Source organism: Chenopodium quinoa, unplaced genomic scaffold (assembly GCF_001683475.1).
Source record: "Chenopodium quinoa cultivar QQ74 unplaced genomic scaffold, ASM168347v1, whole genome shotgun sequence".
In the NCBI taxonomy this organism is placed as follows: domain Eukaryota; kingdom Viridiplantae; phylum Streptophyta; class Magnoliopsida; order Caryophyllales; family Amaranthaceae; genus Chenopodium; species Chenopodium quinoa.
In genome coordinates, this window is record NW_018743066.1 from 466,948 (window position 1) to 483,126 (window position 16,179).

A 16,179-nucleotide genomic window follows, 5' to 3' on the forward strand; every position below is an offset into this window, starting at 1 on the left:
TTCAAAATTGAAGGCTAATATCCACGCTTTTTGAGAAATTTTGGAGAATTCAGGGTCCGGTGTCGAATTGTCTTGAAATTCTAGGGGATACATCTCGGGATCATATAATGCTATTTGGAACCATATTTGATCATTATTTGTTGTCATAAATGTTCGTGGTAGGCTTGATTTAATGAAATCAGTGCAAGTTATAAACCGGTAAATATGTCGTTTAAAGGCAAATTGGATGGTTCCACCCACCCAATTGGACTCCCAAAGGGTATTAGTGACCATAGTAAACATATCGGCAATTATTATTTTCGAACGAAAGAAGTCTAAAAATTCCAAAAATAAAGACTAATATCCACGCTTTTTGATAAATTTTAGAGGTTTCGGACCCGGTAACGAAAAAACCTTGATATTCTAGGGAATACATCTCGGGGTCATATAATGTCGTTTGGAACCATATATGACCATTATTTGTTGTCATAAATGTTCGTGGTAGGCTCGAGTTTATGAAATCTATGCAAGTTTTAAACCAATAAATTGACCGTTTAGAGGCAAATTGGATGATTCCATCCACCCAATTGGACTATCAGAGGGTATTAAGGACCTTGTAAACATATCATCAATTTTCATTTTCGAGCCGAAAAAAAGTCAAAAATTTCCAAAATTGAAGGCTAATATCATGCTTTTTGAGAAATTTTGGAGGTTTAGGGGACCGGTGTATCAAAGTCTTGAGATTTTAAGGAATACATCTGGGGGTCATATAATGCCGTTTGGAACCATATATGATTATTATATGTTGTCATAGATGTTCTTGGTAGGCTTGAGTTAATGAAATCGGTTCAAGTTGTAAACCGGTAAATTGGCCGTTTAATGGCAATTGGATGGTTTCACTCACCCAATTGGACCTCCGGTGGGTATTAGAGACCATGGTAAATATTTCGGCAATTTTTATTTTCGGGCGAAAAAAGTCCAAAAATTCCAAAATTGAAGGCTATCCACGCTTTTTGAGAAATTTCGAAGGTTTCGGGGCCCGTATAGAAAAATCTTGATATTTTAAGGGATACATCTCGGGGTCATATAATGTCGTTTGGAACCATATATGATCATTATATGTTGTTTTAAATGTTCGTAGTAGACTAGAGTTAATGAAATACGTGCAAGTTAAAAATCGGTAAATTGGTCGTTTAAAGGCAAATAGGATGGTTCCACCAACCCAATTGTACTCCTGGAGGATATTAGGGATCATGGTAAACATTTCGCCAATTTTTATTTATGGGAGAAAAAAATGTCAAAAAATTCCAAAATTGAAAGTAAATATCCACTCTTTTTGAGAAATTTTGGAAGTTTCGAGATCCGGAGTCGAAAAGTTTTCAAATTCTAGAGGATACATTTCTGTGACATGTAATACCGTTTGGAACCATATACGATCATTATTTGTTGTCATAAATGTTCATGGTAGGCTTGAGTTAATGAAATCGATTCAAATTGTAAACCGATAAATTAGCCGTTTAAAGGCAAATTGGATGGTTCCACCCACCCAATGGGACTCCCGGACGTTATTAGGGACCATGTAAACATTTCAGTAATTTTTATTTCCGGGCGAAAAAAAGTCAAAATTTTCAAAATTGAAGGCTAATATCCACGTTTTTTGAGAAATTTTAGAGGTTTCATGGCCCGGTGTCGAAATTTTTTGAAATTTTAGGGGATACATCTCGGGGTCATATAAATGTCATTGCAAACCATATATGATCTTTATTTGTTGTTATAAATGTTCGTGGTAGGCATGATTTAATGAAATTGGTGCAAGTTGTAAATCGATAAATTGGTTGTTTAAAGGCAAATTGGATAGTTCCACCCACCCAATTGGACGCCCGGAGGATAATAGGAACTATGGTAAACATTTCGACAATTTTTATTTCCGGGCGAAAAAAAGTCAAAAAATTCCAAAGTTTAAGGCTAATATCCACGCTTTTTGAGAAAATTTTGGAAGTTTTTGGGCCTGGTGTCGAAAATTCTTGAAATTCTATGGGATACATCTCGGGGTCATATAATGCCGTTTGGAACCATATATGATCATTATTTGTTGTCATAAATGTTCGTGGTAGGCTTGAATTAATGAAATCGGTACAAGTTATAAAACCGGTAAATTAGTTATTTAAAGGCAAATTGGATGGTTCCACCCACCCAATTGGACTCCCGGAGGATATTAGGGACCATGGTCAACATTTCGGTAATTTTTATTTCCGGGTGAAAAAAATTAAAAAAATATATATTAAAAAAAAAACCAAAATTGAAGGCTAATATCTAGGCTTTTTGAGAAATTTTGGAGGTTTCGGGTAGAGTTGTCAATTCGCGTAAACAGGTCGGGTTTGAGTCGGTTAGAGTGGGTCTGGTCAACTCGAGTCGGGTCAATTCAGATTAAATCCATAACCTATTCTGGTCGGGTTTTGGTTTGGTCATGCTTGAGTCGAGTCATACTTCTTATCGGGTTTTGGTCGGGTTTAGGTCGTGTTAATAACAGGTCGGGTTACATTCGGGTCGGGTGAACAATAGGCCGGGTTTAATTCGAGTTTTCACGGGTTAGGGTTATTCTCAGGTTCGAGTCTGGTTCGATTCAAGTCAATAATTTGCAGTTTAGAATCAGGTCGGGTCATTCTCGGGTTTGAGTCGGGTTCGGTCCAAGTCAATAATTTGCAGATTATAATCAGGTTGGGTCATTTTCAAGTCAGGTCATTCTCGGGTTCAAGTCAAGTTCGGTTCAAGTAAAAAATTTGTGGGTTATAATCAGGTTGAGTCATTTCCAAGTCGGGTCATTCTCGGATTCAAGTCGGGTTATGTTGAAGTCTATTATTTGTACGTTACAATCAGATCGGGTCATTTCCAAGTCAGGTCATATTCGGGTTCATTTAAGTATAAATAGATAATTATCATTTTTATCAAGCTAATTATTTCATTTGACTATAATATATATAGCAATATACTAGGGAACTATAGTCTATAATTTAGGAAGATTATTATCTCTTTTGACCATACAAAAAATATATACTATATTTAACTCTTAAATTTGAGGATGATGCTCCTTTCTTTTGTTGGCCGGACCGACTTGATATCCCTAGACAAAATGCTTTGATCAACAATAATAAGGTGGTCTAAATTGCATTTAAGGTGATTTGAAATCAGGTCAGGAATAATTTGGGTTGAATTTAGGTCAGGTCAATAACAAGTCGTTTTAATTTCGAGTCGCGTTAGTAACAGACCGGGTTGAATTTTTGGGTCGGGTAAGTAACAGTTCTGGTAAAATTCAGGTTGGGTCAATAACAATTCGAGTTTAATTTGGGTCAGGTCAATAACAAGTCAGGTTGATTTCGGGTCGGGTTTGTAACAGGTTGGGTTAAATTCAGGTCGGGTTAGGAACGGGTCGGGTTGGGTTGAATTTTGGTCAGGTTAATAACAAGTCGGGTTAAATTCGGATTTTGACGGGTTAAAATGGGTTTGGGTCAAGTTCGGTTCAAGTCGGGTTCGGTTTAGGTAAATAATTTACGGGTTACATTTGGGTCGGGCCATCTCCAGGTCAATTCATATTCGGGTTCGAGTCTCATATACTCGGGTCAACTCGGGTTTAGGGTTGGTTTCAGGTCGGGTTTGGGTCACTATTTTTTCGAATTCAGATGGGTTGGTTAATAATTGAATTTGAGTAATCAAGGAACTGGGAAAGATGTATGAAACATTGCAATTGTTGGTTCAAGGGGCAGCTGAAATGATAGTTAATGGGCATGTAAAATGCAATGCTTGACAGGCCCAATCTAAACGGACCAACAATTACGAAAACGGTGGATGCTTAACGTAGCAGTTATCAGAAAGAGTGATAGAGATACACTGATACAGTAGCAACAAAACAAATAGCGACTCATCGATTATCCCGCGCTATCAACAATTTGAATTCCACCCGACAACAAACTGCTACTTGTCAAAAAGACTACCAATTTCCCTATTTATCTTTCTTGTTTGTTGTTTTCCACAATTCAATTTCAAATTCAATTTGATTATCTCACTTCAATCTAATATTCAAATGTCATCCTCTGGATATAGAAAAGCTGCTTCTCGTTACTCTTCATTCGATTCCCAAACTTCACCATCATCTTCTGCTGAATTCAATCCAAACCCTAAATCATTCCTCCCCAAAAACAATGCAATTACCAAGCTTAATTCCACCAAACCCGACCATAATTTCACTACTATGGTCAAGAAATTCATGGAGAAGAGAACAGTTTCAAGCTCCAAAACCAAGAGCAATGGCGATCGCCCATTACCGCTGATTATTCCAGCTGATTTTATAGCAGAGGATTTGAAGAAATCAGCTCGGAAAGGCTCAAACTTGAGCGCACTTCCTAAGAAATTATTTGGTAAAGGGTCGAATTCGAGCGATAAGAAGGTGAAAGCATTGACGGAAGTGAAGACGAATACCAGAACACTAGCAATGGTGCTCAGGAGTGAGAGGGAGCTTCTCACCTTAAATAAAGATCAGGAAGCTCAGATTTCTGACCTCAAATCTTTGCTCCAAGAACGCAATCTTGAAGTAATTTTCACTTCCTCTTTTTTAATTATATGCTTGTTGGTTTTAGTTTATAGATAGTGATAAAGGGTAGTGATTTAAACGAGATTTGATTCTAAAGGGTAGTGATTTAAACGAGATTTGATTCTAAAGGATAGTGATTTAAACGAGATTTGATTCCATGTCTCGGTTACTAACTACGACCTCCTTTCAGACTTTAACCAACTAAGCCGAATTAGTCTATTACGAGTATTAATTTGTTGTAAATGTGTTTTATTAAGCGTTTGAATTTTTAGAATAAGTTTGCTGATAAAAGTTTGGATGAAATATAAGCTGATTCCATGTTATTGATAATTTTGCCTTTTTTTTGGGTAGAGAAAAGCTTGAAAGAGATGGATACCATGTAAAGTTTACTTTTTTAAAAAAAATTCTTTGCTTTTGGCTTGACTGACTATGTGCATGTTAATTTTAGTGTAAAGTGAGCCACAAAGGGTGGTGGTTTTAATGAGATTTGATTCCATGTCTCAAAGCTTTATTCAACTAAGTTAGTTAGTGTTAATCTGTTATTAATCTATTATTAATGTAGTTAATAAGCATTTGAATTTTGGATCTGTATAATGTCAAATTTGAACGGAATGAATTACAATCACTTCATTATTGTACTTGATCTATATATTGATATGTTTAGTTTGCACAATGATGAAGTTGAGTACATGGTGTTCATTTTATTTGTTTTGCCTCAACTATAATAGGTAGAGAAGTTGAAGAATTTGTGCTTGAAACAAAGGGAAGAAATAAAGGCGCTGAAAAGTGCCATCTTGTTTCCTGAAGAAATGAATTCTCAACTTGAAGAGCTTTTAGAGAAACAAGGCTCTGAACTCAAGCAAGCTAAGCAAGTCATTCCTACTCTTCAGAGGCAGATTTCTTCCCTCACGGGTCAGTTACAATGCCTTTCAGAAGACCTTGCAGAGGTATCATTTCGACACTCATTGCTTCAATGATTCCTAACCGTTTTTATAGAAAAATGCTTTCGGTTTTTAGTGTTCATTGCTTCAATGGTTCCTAAATCCTAACCAATACTGTTTAAGGTTGCTTTTATATTTTAAGTTTAATGGATGTTACTATGACACTTGCAACTGTTGCAAATTGGATATTAAGTGTTTCAATTGAGGGGAGTTGTTGCACATTGGATTCTATCTTTTAGCATCACATAACTCGTTCTTTAGATCCCAAGGGCTTAGTATGAAATTCAATGGGAGTGGATAGTCTGCCTTTTGGCTTATGCATAATAACTTGTTCATAACCAAACATTCTGATTAGTGAGCTTTTATAACTTTGTATCCTATATTTTGGAAGTATGCAACTCAGAAAGAGGTATACAACTACAAGAGTGAATATATGACTATATAACTAAATATTTTAAATAATCTTTGACTGCTTTGTTACTGTCTTCATATTTTCATACCACATTGTGATCAGTAGATATTGTTGTGAATACAGGTGAAGGCAGTGAAGTATACAAGCAATTCATGCGTTGATGGTAATTTTAGCTCACCAAGGACACCAATATATGATCAAGAAGAGGCTGCTAATTCCCTGGTATGTAAAAATATTTCACAATCAAACTACATAAAGTATTTATTTATGATCGAACCTCTATACATAGATAGATAGACTGGAGTCAGGTGACTGTCATTCCAAATGCTTGCAATTGTCTTGGGTCAAGCTTTTAAGGTTAACCTTGAGATTTATCAGCTTACTAATGCACCTTAAATTGTGAGATACAATACAACTTTAAATTTGGATCCTCCTCTTTGGGAATATGCCTTGTTGTCTAAGTGCTATAGCAAAACAATTATTACAGGATTTCAGCGACGATGATCCAACAACTCCTGACAGTCCAGTTGACATGCTGCTGAGGGATGTAAACCCTTGCTTGACACCCTGCTATTCGAAGATGAAATCAAAGGTATGTATCCTACCTTTACGTTAGGGTCAATTCTTCAAGGTGTATTGTAAATGTTTTGTTTCTAATTGGAAACATTTATACTTTTCAATGTTGATACTATAGGAGTTTGGGGTGATAAGGTGTGATTATATTGAAGAGGAGGCTTATGAAGTAAATCAGGAAGCTAATAAACTGTCAAGAAGTTCTGATCATTATAGAGGTTTGAGACCTGGAAACAACACAACTCGTGCAAATTTTCGCAGGTCCGATGAAAATAGATACAGATACGGAAAGAGAATGGACAATCAAGCTATCTGAATCATATGTGTAACCTCCTATCAATTCTGTTTTTTTTTTTTTTTTTTTTTTTTTTTTTTTTTTTTTTTTTTTAATAATTATTATTTGCTGTTGATCAGTTTTAAGTGTTGAATAATTTTGTCTGAAGTTGAGGGCTTGGACAACTATCCTCTATGTAATTGTCTGATTGTAGTCTATTATGCATCTTCAAGATATTGGAGAGGACGGTAAGTACACTAGGAACCACCCAAATTCCAGATGCAAGATGGTGTAACTGTCGCCTCAAGGCCTCCCAACATTTAAAGAGACTATAAGTTTACTGTTAATAAAAAGGTGGATAAAGTGATAAACAGAAACTCTGCTTCAAATTACAACCAATATGGCAATATCTAAGGGGAAGATAGATTACATTGAAATTGCTTCGGTTTGTTGAAAAATGAGTTAAGGCAAGTATGCCCTCTTTGATCTTATTTACGGAGGCAACAAACCAATGCTTCCAGCCCTGGATGTCTATGATGTTGATAAATTAGCAGTGCTTTTGCAAGTGTGCATGATTCTGCATGAAATGCCCAACAGCAGAAATTTTAGACGACAGGGTAATCTTCGTAAAATAAATTGCAAGGTTATAACGAAAAAGAAAGTGAAACAAATATTGAAAGAAAATATTACATGGATTATTAAGAACAAAGCGCCTACAATTTTATGTTTTCTTTAAGAGAAGCCAGTGTGTCTGTATTTCTATCTTTGTAAGCTGCTACACTCGTATACTAGAGCCTACAGGTGATTTGGTTGACCATGTGATTTGCTGCGGGATCAAGGGAAGCAAGGATAACTAAATGTCCCGCTCTTTGGTACTGTAAATTCCAAAACCTTCCTTACCGAGGGTCTTGGTTCTTAAGTTGCAATCGACAAGATAAGACCCTTCCGGCCTACTAACGAGCTACGAGGCCTACTACCACTAATTTCATCTAGTCTTGCAAAAAAGATTTGAGATTTAGCTCTAATAAAGTGAAATTTTTAGGATAAATTGCTATAAAAATCTTAATTGAAATGTTGAAGATGGTGCATTTTTAAGGGAGAAGAGAGTAGATAGAAAACATGAAAGCATGGAGAGCATAAGCACCAAGATTCAAGTGAAAAATGATTGCACGTAATGGCTAAATACAAAACCTACTTTGAAACTCGTAACAATATTTCCATCAAGAGCAAACACTTAATTACACAAGATAAGACTAAGCTTTACCATAGCTATTCCTATATTATTTTAGAACTACTAGAGAGAATTACATTTTCCGCATTGAAAAATGCTTTTGAGTCACCATTACATTAATAAAAACTACACCAGAAACGAGCCATAATATATATATGTATACACATTCCTATTCTACCGCCTACCATCTTGTATTGCTCTTCCCTTTGTTCCCTCCATATAAGCGAAAGAGGCTAAAAGCCGAGATGCCAGAGAGAATCAATGTGCAAAGACTAACCACCACAGAACTTGCTAATCCTTCTGCAATTTGATTACAAAACTTCGGATAGAAACCACATGTCTTCATCCATTGTAGTTCTGCTTGTCCAAACTTTCCAATCACAGATGACTGTACAGCTGCTGCTACTGCTGCAAGGGTCAGATACGCCATAACCTGCATATAAAAAAGTTGTGTTACTTGGCCTGTGAAAAGCATCATACTTGTTGAGACTTGAGAATATCTAACACAGGATATGGACACTTACTACACCAGCATACATCTAAGTTCATGCAAATGCTCATGCTTCATCAAGTTAATAAATTCATGGGCCACCCATTGCATTACTGGCAGTCATGGTGACATTGCAGATGAAACAGCAAGATCACATCAAGATTACAAGATAACTGTGTAATTGTGAATCACATTACTGGAAAAAGTTGCTAGGAAATTTACTTGCTTTTCGCTTTTCCAGGATTTAGTAGCAAGATCCTGGATTCTGACATCATTTTAACCTGATCTATCTAATTCATATTTTAGACAAACATACTAATTCATAGATGTGCCCCAATGATCACTAATGTAGCACCTTTTAGAAGACATCAGAACCAAAGAGTTAATAGTATTAACTCAATACCCAATGTGGTACTTAGCGACTTGGCAATTGGCATGACGAATAAACTCCACTAAGAAATTTGTATGGGGACTTAGAGCCTAGTTACCCAATCTCCAATTGTTTTATATGACACAAACGGAGAACCGTCCTCCATCTTTAGAAATTCTTATGAAACACAAACATGTACATGGAGGTAGACCATGCAGAAAAACAGTGAAGGCCACAATGAGGACCTTCAAATATAGTTCACTTCTTTTGTTCATTTGTATATTCAGTTTTTCTAGATATCTTTCAGGCTTAACCACTATCACACATTCATGCTATAGTTACAAATCCTCTTCTTCCTAAACAAAGAAGATCTACTATTTATTACAGAATGGCCAATGTGATAATAGGATCCATAACAGAACACCTGAGGCTTCCCACCAGCAGCATGTCTAAGCGTGGTCTATAAGTGCAACCTTTACTTCTAAGGCACTAACAAACATAGAGATTCATATTGATCTACTGGCACATAAATGGTTCAAATCGTTGGGCCCAACCATCAATTATTTTTAAACCCATTGTCAACAAAATTATAACTTGTGGCACATGAACTCTCTAATACTATACTAAGCAAACTTGCACTAATCCTTTATAGAAAATGTACAAAATTTATAGTCTATTTTATCAATGGACCCTCAAATCGTACATAACGGTGGGTGTCAGTACAATTTATGATGCTTCTTTAATGGTGATGGAGCTTGCATTACTTGAGGAACTAAGGGACCAGTAAGCTAGACAAGATAGGTTATGAAGTAATCCTAAGGAAACTTAATGTCTGGCCCACTAAATCATACCAATTAATAAGTAGCACACAAATTTTGTATCATATTTGTTCCTTAGATTAGAAAATATTTACTTAACCTTGAGCATTGTTAATTTAACAAGATCATAAACATACTTTCTACTTGACTTATATTACTTCTTCAATATTATCTGTCACTTAATATATCAACGCTCTGTTACTTCTCAATTTAAAAAACAACTACTACAATAGTCAGTTTTGCAATCCTAATTGCAACAATCAAGCAGTTTCTTAACCTAAAGTCACTATTTTTCCCAAATAGAAATCATTTATCATTAAATTCTACTAATATAACCAATTACATAAGCTTATGTAAAGCATAAGACAGTATGAGTAAATCAGTATACCTGATCACCAGAGAAGATGAGCCAGGCTAGAGGTTTGCTAAAGAGAACACTTCCTCTGATCACTCCCAAAACGCACCTCACTATTTGCACCAGTGAATAAGCAGCAACTATCCCATTAGCTATCACCAAGAACCTGATTATCAAATTACACTTACAACATCAATACTTACACAAAAATATAACATGAAAATACACAAAAGCATTGTAAGGGTAAGAAATAAATTAATTTCAGCAAGTATTCCTTAAGAATCAAGTGGGAGCTCAATGGTAGAGCATCGGCCTCGGGTTCGATTCTACCTACATTGTACCAATACCCCAAGTAAATGTAAGTAGAATCGAACCCGAGGCTCGGGTTCAATTAGGGTAAGTAAGTAGGTAAATCTTACACAAGAGACTTCATGTCAGTGAAAGAAGCCTTCTTAGTGATGGCAAAGATGACCTTAACTTCACTATCTAAGCCAACAAGAGCAGCAGCAGCAACACCCAACCCTAATATCAAAACCCTTAACACCAATTCTGCTATTTTAATCCTCCTTTCAACAGCCACTTTTGCAGTGCAACTTCCATGGTGAACTGCCACATTTCCAGGACTAATTCCAAAATTCATCTTCAACTTCTTTTTCACAACAATCTTCAAATTAAAAGCAACTATGTCAGAGACTTAAAGCAAGAGAAGAAGAAAGTTTCAAACTTTTCTCTTATTCACAAATCACAATCAACCCAAAATGGATAACAAGAAAATGAACTAAAATGCAAATATATATAGTCACAATAAACATGAACAAATTATTGTGGACCCATCAAAATAAATTTGCAAATCAATATTCACCACAAAATATGTAAAAACTTGAATACAACTATAGTACAATTAAAAAAAAATGAAAGAGATGAAACTCACTTTTTATTTTAGGGGTGAAAACCAGATGCAAGGCCTAAAGAAGTGACAAGTGGTCAAAATGAACAATTGTGAAAGCAAGAAAAGAAATAGGTGTCCTAGAAGAAATTACTAAGCACAGTTTAGATTGAACAATGGAAGGCTAAAATTCAATCTTTTATTAATGGAGTACAAACTCAAACAGTAAGAAAAACTTAAAAAAAAAATGAGGACATTAAATTGAAGTAGAAGGAGGAGTCAGAGCATTAAAGAAGGCTCAAATGAGTTGGAGCTTTCTTATGGAGAAGGACAGTTCCTCATCCCAAGAAGAAAGTGCATTCAGAGAGAAAATTGGTAGGAACAAGTATTTATGAAGGCCCATTACTTCTTCTACTACAAATAATAAGCTAGTCGTAGCAAGTTAATGAAGTCTTGCAGTAAGACAAGTGGTTCTTTGTATTTTCATTGTTTTTGTGTTCATTTGTTTGGGGTGTAAAGTTTCTTAGTTTTACTAGGTGTTAACTGAATGGGGTAACTAGTATAGTGATTTGTGATGGGTCTTTGAAGGGGTTTGCTATAATGATTTCCAACCACAACAATATGGTAATTTTTGAATTATTTTTTTATGTTATTGGTTTTGTCTTTTACTTTTAAATTAACAAACAATGCTTAAAGTCGAATGCACTGATCATATAACTTAGTTAATGTCTAACCTTGTGTTTAATCTAATTCTGTTTAAATAGTACATATCTGACTTATAATAAAATATTATATGATATAGATGATTTAATAAGACAGTGCGAAATTTAAGATACTCTGACCTAAACTAAGTAAGCCACGCGATGATATAACATATCTTTGTTATAATTTTTCTTAATGTATCTATTACATGATTGGTAAAAAAAAAAAAAAAAAAAAAAAAAAAAAAAAAAAAAAAAAAAAAACAAGGTTCTCTATGCCTCGAATACACCTTCATAAAACTGTTTTGTGTTGTGGAAAGGTTTTGAGTAGCACCGTACCAAGGCATACCAACATAAAAATTGCTTATACGTGTTATAAGTTGAATATAAAACTCTGTACCAAATATAGGTCACCTAATCTAATGCTACAACAACTACATGGTACATGTCCATATATGAGGTTCAACTTGGTTATTACATGTGTAGTGGAATTATTGATTCTAGTTTGAAGCAAACAATATTAAACTCTTCATTCATTTTAGTAGATGCATCTAATATATTTACCATATTGCTCTTAAAATGAGATGCTAGCTTTTAATAGTCGTACAATTTCTACCTGTATCATCTATGATCTTTCATAATACATCATTCGTTGAACTAACAAGTTGGAGAAGTGAAAGTGTGAGTGTTGACTGAAAGCCGAAAGGGAAGGTGGTGAAGAACCACTTATACTACTTACGGAGTATATTACTCGATTGTACTATAATGCGGTTGAAATAATTACTTTTGTTTTTGTACCTTTCTAGAGCTAGTGGAAATTTGGTGGTTGAATGAGTGTTTTGGTGGGGACACGTGTTGAGATGATCAATATTAAACCGTTGGATCAAACATTCACCAAACACAATAATCCGACATCAAAGTGAAGGGAGGCATATACATCCATTTTATGTAACCCTACTAATTAAATAAATAAATTAATTAACAAGAGTAACATGGATCAACTAATTAATGATGATAAAGTATGAAATTGTGAGCTATGAGGCCACTCTTTATAACTTGAAAATTGAATAATCCAATTTTCTTGCAAATATGTTTATGCACAATGCACTATATGAGTTATGGTTTAAAAATTTAAAAAATTCGTTATTTTTGCTTGAACCACATGCCTTAAGTTGACCGATTATTGAGTGCATATATGACGATGGAGATTTATGCAAAGGGTACATTGTGAACATCAAGCCAAATTTCAACGAATATGAAGACTAACATCAATAATTTATAAGTAAGATAATGCTATGTTCATTAGAGTTTACATTGATTATACTACGTAGTTAGACAAGTAGTCTTATTTTCTTTTAAGTTAATTTTGATGTTCGTCGTTTGCGCACTAGGCATTGAGCATACACCTCTATTATCCAATTAATATAGTGAGTGTATATGATTTCAAGCAAAATTTTATAACCTTACTTTTCAATGCGTCTCCCACACTCAGGGCCTGTTCTCTTCCGTTGAAATTCAGTTCAGTTCAGTTCAGTTCAGTTCAGTGCAACTCAGTTCAGTTTAGTTTAGTTCAGTTCAGTTCAGTTCAGCTCTTAATTTACGTCTAATGATATAGCTAATGATATAAAGCCAAATTTCATTCTTTTAAGCTCTTATTACAACGACAACAACAACAACAACAACAATAATAATAATAATAATATTAACAATAATAATAATAATCAATAAGTAATAAATAATAATAATAATAATAATAATAATAATAATAATCAATAAATAATAATAATAACAATAATAATTGAAATAATAATAATAATAATAATAATCAATAAATAATAATAATAATCATCAATAAATAATAATAATAATAATAATAATAACAATAAAATAATAATAATAATAATAATAATAATAATCAATAAATAATAATAATAATAATCATCAATAATTAATAATAATAATATGTACATTTGTATATACACATATGTATAGTAATAAATAATCAATAAGTAGTCAAAGATCACTAATCCGTAGTTAAAAATCACTAATTAATAAGTTCAATTTAGTTCAGTTCAGTTCAATTCAGTTCAGTTCAGTCCAGTCAATCGGAATAGGCCCTCACTTGTATTTTTAATATTGTATCCTGAAATCTCTAAAAAAAAATGTTATGATTTCGTGTATCAGATGCTAGAGTGATTATTGAAGTGTCCAAGCACAAGCATGATACATGATGATAATTCCACTACCGTAGTATGAACGTATGATAGGATTCGAAGCTATCTTTACATAACTATGCGTATCATGACATAGTGGGCAGAACAAAAATCTTCATGAAAAAGACAAACCATAGCTTTGAAATTAATCGATAAAAGTATGAAGCAAACTTCGAGGAAGGTTATTGTTTTATGAATTTATGGGTATAGCTAGGTTGGCATATTTTATCACTGAAAATGAAATGCATGTTATTGTATACTTTCTCCGTTTTTATTTAGTTCACGCGTTTAATTTAGGCACATATATTACGGAGAGGAGAGAGAGTGAGAGAGAATGAAAAAGCAAGTAGGGTAGCTTGTAAATGCAAGGTAAAAAAGTTATCCCAAAAGGAAATGTGTCAACTAAAAAAAACTTCCTAAAAAGGAATACGTGTCAACTAAAAAAAAATGAAGGTAGTACAATTTAGAGGTGTCCAAAATTAATATGATCGATCTGATTCAATTTTGAAAAAATTCAGCTTAAATTTTGAATTGTATAAACACACTCTCTATTCCTTATTTTGTTTTTACTCTATTTGACATTTCACGGTCTTCAAGCCGTGTCTTCAAACATATATATCTACACTAGATTAAGTCATGTGCAATGCACGCCTGTTAAATAGTTATATTGAAAGCAATTTTACAAATAAATGTATGGAACAAAATATATTAAATCGACTCCTGAAGTTAAGTATTAAAAAATATAAATAAAATATATAGTACTAAAATAGTGAAAATAAACAAAATAATTAAATAATTTTAATAATCAATTTGATATTTTAGGAAGTTTTCTTTAGATGGAATATAAAGTAAATGTCATAAATTAGGGCTTATTCTCTTCAGTTTATTTTCAGTTCAGTATAGCTCCAATCAATTCAGTTCAATTCATTTCTTGATTTCTTTCTTTCATAAAATATTTAGTTTAGTTCAATTCCAATCATCGTTTAAGTTTAGTTCATTTCTGTTCAGCCCAATTCAGTAAATCAGAACAGACCCTTATATACAAACCTTCTTTTTCTTAAACAATGAACTTTTTGGAAGGAAGTAGATTTGGAGGGAAAAAAAGAGGTAATAATACATTGCCAAGTGTCATTATTTTTAATTTTGCTTTTAGTAGTTTGTAATAGATTTTTATAATTTTTTTTTAAAAAAATTTGATACTAATAAAATATTCAACGTGACAATTCCAACAAGATTTCACACGGATATATTACGAGTGTCACTTATGGATTAACTACAATTCATGGTAGTTTTAAAATTTTGGCCCAAATTTATGTAATGGGGCAAAAATAAGGGACATATATATGAGGGAATAATAATTAAGCATGTCTCGTCTTTGAAATAGATGCCAATTAGACCTTATTGAACCTGATTTAGATATCCGAATTGACACCTCTAAACTCGCTATATATATAGATAAACGAAACTCATTCTTGGTACTTAGACATCTTTATAGGTGTCTTATGGTTTCAATCCACCTTATATGACTCTAGAAGTCACCTCACGCATTCAATTCATTTTTCGAAAAAAAAATCTCTAAATTAACCTGAAATTGTGTATTATAGCCTTTAATTTTTGGACAATTTTTTATTTTTTTGGACTCGGAAAAAGAAATTGTCGAGATGCTTCCTATTGACCCTAATACACCTCGGGAGTCCATTTGGTGGGTAAAACTATCCGATATGTCTTTAAACTTTCAATTTACCCGTTTACTACTTGCTTCAATTTCATAAACTCAAGGCTACCACGGACATTTATGACAGCATATAATGATCATATGTGGTTCTAAAGGACATTATATAACCCCAAGATGTATCCCTTAGTATCTCGAGACTTTTTGACATCGGGTCCTGAAATCTTCAAAATTGCCCAAAAACGTGAATTATAGCCTTCAATTTTGCAAATTTTCGACTTATTTTTTTTACTTAAAAACAAAAATTACCGAGAAGCTTTCTATAGACCCTAATACCCTCTGGGAGTCCAATTAGGTGGGTGGACCCATTCAATTTGTATTTAAGCATCCAATTTAGGTGTTTTCGTACACGCCTCTTGTATTGGCTATAAGCTTTCATGGGGCCTTTATGTAGCCGACTGATGGTCGTATATGGGTCAAAAAACAAGATTATATGACCCATGGATGCATCCCGTAGATTTTCGTGAATTTTTGACACCGGGTCCCGACGCCTCCTACATTGCATTCCAATTTTGTGTATTATAGCTTTTAAATTTGACTTCTGTGAGAGTGAGGAATAACTCAAGTGGTTAATCCTTGTGCATGTGACAACTTTCATGTATTTATTTAGTTATTTATT

General features: G+C 33.8%; 2 protein-coding genes across 2 annotated transcripts; one reads left to right on the plus strand and one right to left on the minus strand.

The window, feature by feature from the left end:
- The first annotated feature begins 3,945 nt into the window (after window positions 1-3,945).
- On the plus strand, window positions 3,946-7,117 carry LOC110731224. Its single transcript, XM_021911066.1, has 5 exons — window positions 3,946-4,564; window positions 5,293-5,511; window positions 6,041-6,139; window positions 6,405-6,509; window positions 6,612-7,117. Exons 1-5 carry the CDS (start codon window positions 4,058-4,060, stop codon window positions 6,804-6,806), a joined length of 1,125 nt encoding a protein of 374 aa, XP_021766758.1. The 5' UTR covers window positions 3,946-4,057; the 3' UTR covers window positions 6,807-7,117.
- Window positions 7,118-7,913: 796 nt separating this feature from the next.
- On the minus strand, window positions 7,914-11,555 carry LOC110731225 (CASP-like protein 2B1). Its single transcript, XM_021911067.1, has 4 exons — window positions 10,960-11,555; window positions 10,448-10,692; window positions 10,062-10,194; window positions 7,914-8,428 (listed from the first exon to the last, which is right to left on the minus strand). Exons 2-4 carry the CDS (start codon window positions 10,666-10,668, stop codon window positions 8,177-8,179), a joined length of 606 nt encoding a protein of 201 aa, XP_021766759.1. The 5' UTR covers window positions 10,669-10,692; window positions 10,960-11,555; the 3' UTR covers window positions 7,914-8,176.
- Between the last annotated feature and the right edge of the window lie 4,624 nt (window positions 11,556-16,179).

Excerpts from the sequence above, each read along its gene's own strand:
- LOC110731224 (XM_021911066.1), top strand. The coding sequence starts at position 4,058 with ATGTCATCCTCTGGATATAGAAAAGCTGCTTCTCGTTACTCTTCATTC. Across the intron at positions 6,140-6,404 it reads AAGAGGCTGCTAATTCCCTG|GATTTCAGCGACGATGATCC; the intron begins GTATGTAAAAAT and ends CAATTATTACAG. Across the intron at positions 6,510-6,611 it reads ATTCGAAGATGAAATCAAAG|GAGTTTGGGGTGATAAGGTG; the intron begins GTATGTATCCTA and ends TTGATACTATAG.
- LOC110731225 (XM_021911067.1), bottom strand. The coding sequence starts at position 10,668 with ATGAATTTTGGAATTAGTCCTGGAAATGTGGCAGTTCACCATGGAAGT. Across the intron at positions 10,195-10,447 it reads ACTGACATGAAGTCTCTTGT|GTTCTTGGTGATAGCTAATG; the intron begins GTAAGATTTACC and ends TTTGATAATCAG. Across the intron at positions 8,429-10,061 it reads TCATCTTCTCTGGTGATCAG|GTTATGGCGTATCTGACCCT; the intron begins GTATACTGATTT and ends TTTTATATGCAG.